Consider the following 3,736-nt stretch of genomic DNA (forward strand, 5'->3'; position numbering starts at 1 on the left):
TTACAGCCGTTACCGGGGAAACCGCTAGTTTTATCACTCTAAAAGCGCCTCCTGCTGGCGGAGAATGAGTTTGCATTTTCAATAATAAGCACATCTCCAGCAACATTTGTTGTTGCTCAATTTTTTTCCTCCAGTGAAAAAGTGCATCTGCTGTTGTCTCTCACATAAAGCTGTTTTGAAACCATATTTTCAGTTGACGGATGAAGTGGGAAGTTAATGGTTGATGTGTTGTGTTTCAGTCACGGCTCTGCTGAGGAAGCTGAAGCAGCAGTCACGAGAGAGTGTGGAGGACAAGAGACCCCGTCTGCTCAAAGCACTGAAAGAGGTAAAGCAGCAGGCCACACACACACACACACACACACACACAGAGTCCCCGTGTATTAATTAGCATCGGCGCTGAGAGACTGAGGCATCTGGGAATGATCTGCAGACAGGAAATGACCTACAGGAAAGAAGATACTCAATGTCACCTCACTGCAGACACTTCAGATTCACACGAGCGCTCCATAACAAACAATGACTTTGAGTGCATATTTTAGTTATTAACTTACTGATGGGATGTCTTGCCTTTAATAATATCAGCCAATGGTTTTATTCAGAAATTTGTCTTAAAAATGAGAAAATGTTAGGTTTTCCTTAAAATATAATGCTGAAAGTGCTTTTATAATTGCTGTGTTTTATATATACTATTGTAAGAAAGAAATTGAATATAGTTTTCTTAATTTATTGAAGTTTTATTTTAATTTCTACTAATAGTATTTGCTGGTAATATGGCAGTTAATAAATAAATGAATTAAATGCATTTAAAATTAGCTGAAATATCAGGCTGAAAGAGCTTTTATAATTACTATATTTGTATATTGTTTTAACCAAGATATTGTTAAATTATTGTGTATAATTTTCTTAATTTATTGAAGTGAAATGATTATTTTAATTTCTACTGATAGCCTTTGCAACTAATATGGAAATACATAAATAAATAAACAAAAATGCATTTATAAAAAACTGGAAATGTTTATAATTTCTATCAAATATCAAGCTAAAAGAGCTTTTTTAATTCCTGTGTTTTATAAATACTGTTGTAAGAAAGAAATTGTTAAATTATCGTGAATGTAGTTTTCTTAATTTATTTGAAGTTTTATTTAATTTCTACTAATAGAATTTGCTGCTAATATGGCAATTAGGGGTGTGCAATATTGACAAAAAATAATATCTCAATATTTTCTGGGATTTTATCGATAAAGATAATTAGACGATATTTTGCTGAGTGTGTTATTGTGCTGATATCTTAAGGACTGCCCTCCTGAATTTTTTTATATTCTTCATATTCTGTGGTCAGTTCACAGCAGTGTTAGAAATTAATCTTTTCCAATAAGTTTAAATTGATTTTTTATGGGCATTTTTACCTTTATAAAGCCATTTTTTTCTAAAAGTGCATTATCTTTTGAATCAAATTCTTACATTTAATCAGTGAATTGGAATAATAAGACCAAAAATTTGGGTTTTTACCAAGCAAATGAAATCAGTATCAAGAAAATTAATCTTTGCAACGCAGAGGAAACACAGAAGCTGCGTCTGAAGAGACATTTAGATGCATTTACATGGTTTAATGCAGAGCATGAATGCTTTAACCTGCAGTTACACATGCATAAATAATGATATTTTGATATATTAAACATAAAACGTTTAATACTGATATTTGAAATTATCTAAATAATAAAAGAAACTTTAAATGTGAAATTAAAACCGCCAGCAAGTCACTGTTAATAAGTGAGTCACTGCGATTGAACCGAATCATTTAAATGTTTGATTCATTCAGGAACGAATCACCGTCCTGTTGCTCAGAGACACAAAACAGCGCTGTGGCTGTGTTTGGAATTATGTTTGTTGTCGAAATAGCGCAAAAACAGGCGATATGCTGTCTAAAACGTAAGTCTCTTAGTTAACTTATAGTTTATTGAACTGTTGTAAAAAATCAACATCACATTTGTAATCCTAGTAATTTTTAGAGAAGAAAACGGCACTCTTCGTGTGAACTTGATTAACTATATGAAGTGGTATAAATATATATATTTTCTGCCCCTATATCTTGAATTTGTGATCATTCTAAGTGTATTTTAGACTGAATCAATGCGCACTCTTTAGCTGTTTTGAATGGTTTTTGCAAAATACTCTAATGTCAAATCGCACATCGTTAAAACAACAATTTCAATATTATTGCAGATGATATATATCGCACACCCCTAATGGCAATTAATAAATAAATAAGCAAAAATGCATTGAAATAAACAAGAAATTTTTATAATTTCTGTCAAATATTAAGCTGAAAGAGCTTTTATAATTGCTACATTTTGTATATATATTGTAAGAAAGTTATTGTGCAAGTGATTTTCTTTATTTTACTTTACTTTATTTTGATTTCTATTAATAGCATTTGTTAATATGGCAATAAATAATTAAATACAAAAAATGCATTTAACAACTGGGAAATTTTTAGGCTTTCTGTAAAATATCAAGATGAAAAAAAATCTTATGATTGCAATATGTTTATAGTGTTGTAAAAAGACATTGTTGAATTATTGTATTGTAAATTTATGTGGGAAAGCAATTGAGAAATTGCTATTAAATTTCATAATTTATTACAAAGAAACAACATATAACATTAAACTTGGATTTTTGAAGTTGAAAACTAAAACTGAAATAGTATTTAGTTGTAAAACAGAAACCCCTCATCAGACAGGTTTAAACACACGGTGCTCATGTTAATCAGACAGCTGACCCTGCTTTATTAATCTGAGCACCATCGCTGTTTCTGTGTATCAGTGACGTGCTTGTGTTGTGTTGTTCTGTAGCTGGGAGATTTCTATCTGGAGCTGCACTGGGATTTCCAGAGCTGGGGTGAGTGGAGTTCTGATCGTTAGCCTTGTGTTTTAGTCGTTAGAGTCGCTGTTACTGGATGACCTCAGTGTGTGTGTGACGGGGCACACGGATTGTTTACAGCACTGGGGTCATCCATCTGTGGGCGTGGCCTCATGTCAAAAGCACACACAGTTACACACACTCACACACACACACATTATTTTCATAATAATTAGCCCTTTTAAACCCCAGATTATCATTACTGTAATACATTATTTTAAATGTATTTTTAAATGTAGTTCAAATGAAATGTGTTAAAACAAAACTAATGCATATGTCTGAAATCATGGCTCGTTTTCTATCAGGTCTGTTTTTCTGTGGCATAACATGTTGAATCTGTTTATTGCGTGGATTGTCGAGCAGATGTGTTTGAGGCTGTTGATTTTCTCTTCCTCAGTGCCTTTACTCTCACGGATTTTACCCTCCGACGCCTGTAAGATCTACAAACAAGGCATCAACATCCGGTACGTTTCAGTGAGAGATTCATATTTCTGCTCTGAATGAAACACGATATGAATATGCATCTCTACCCACCCACAACAACTGATGTCAGCTGGTTAGTGCGAGTGTTTACCGTCACAGATCAGCATTAGTTTGACGAGAAACAGTCAGCTGATAGTTTCTGTAACCTTCGCTCAGGTAAAGACCAGAGTTAATATGTCATTTTTCATTTTTGATTTATTGTTAACTAAAACTAAAACCATAAAAAACTTGTGTTGCTTGAAATAAAATAAACTGAAATAAACATAAAAAACTTAAACTTATAAATAGGAATAAAGTAGGAAAAGACATGCTATTGAAGCATATCTTCATTTAT

General features: G+C 32.5%; 1 protein-coding gene across 1 annotated transcript in view; it reads left to right on the forward strand.

The window, feature by feature from the left end:
• Positions 1 to 3,736, forward strand: part of ankrd13c (ankyrin repeat domain 13C) — a 21,949-nt gene that overhangs the window by 10,092 nt on the left and 8,121 nt on the right. The window contains exons 4-6 of the mRNA XM_016492265.1: positions 240 to 325; positions 2,853 to 2,898; positions 3,317 to 3,383. Coding sequence (XP_016347751.1) covers positions 240 to 325; positions 2,853 to 2,898; positions 3,317 to 3,383 — 199 coding nt within the window. The remainder of the gene's footprint in view (positions 1 to 239; positions 326 to 2,852; positions 2,899 to 3,316; positions 3,384 to 3,736) is intronic.

Source organism: Sinocyclocheilus anshuiensis, unplaced genomic scaffold, assembly GCF_001515605.1.
Source record: "Sinocyclocheilus anshuiensis isolate Anshui unplaced genomic scaffold, SAMN03320099.WGS_v1.1 scaffold1200, whole genome shotgun sequence".
NCBI lineage: Eukaryota > Metazoa > Chordata > Actinopteri > Cypriniformes > Cyprinidae > Sinocyclocheilus > Sinocyclocheilus anshuiensis.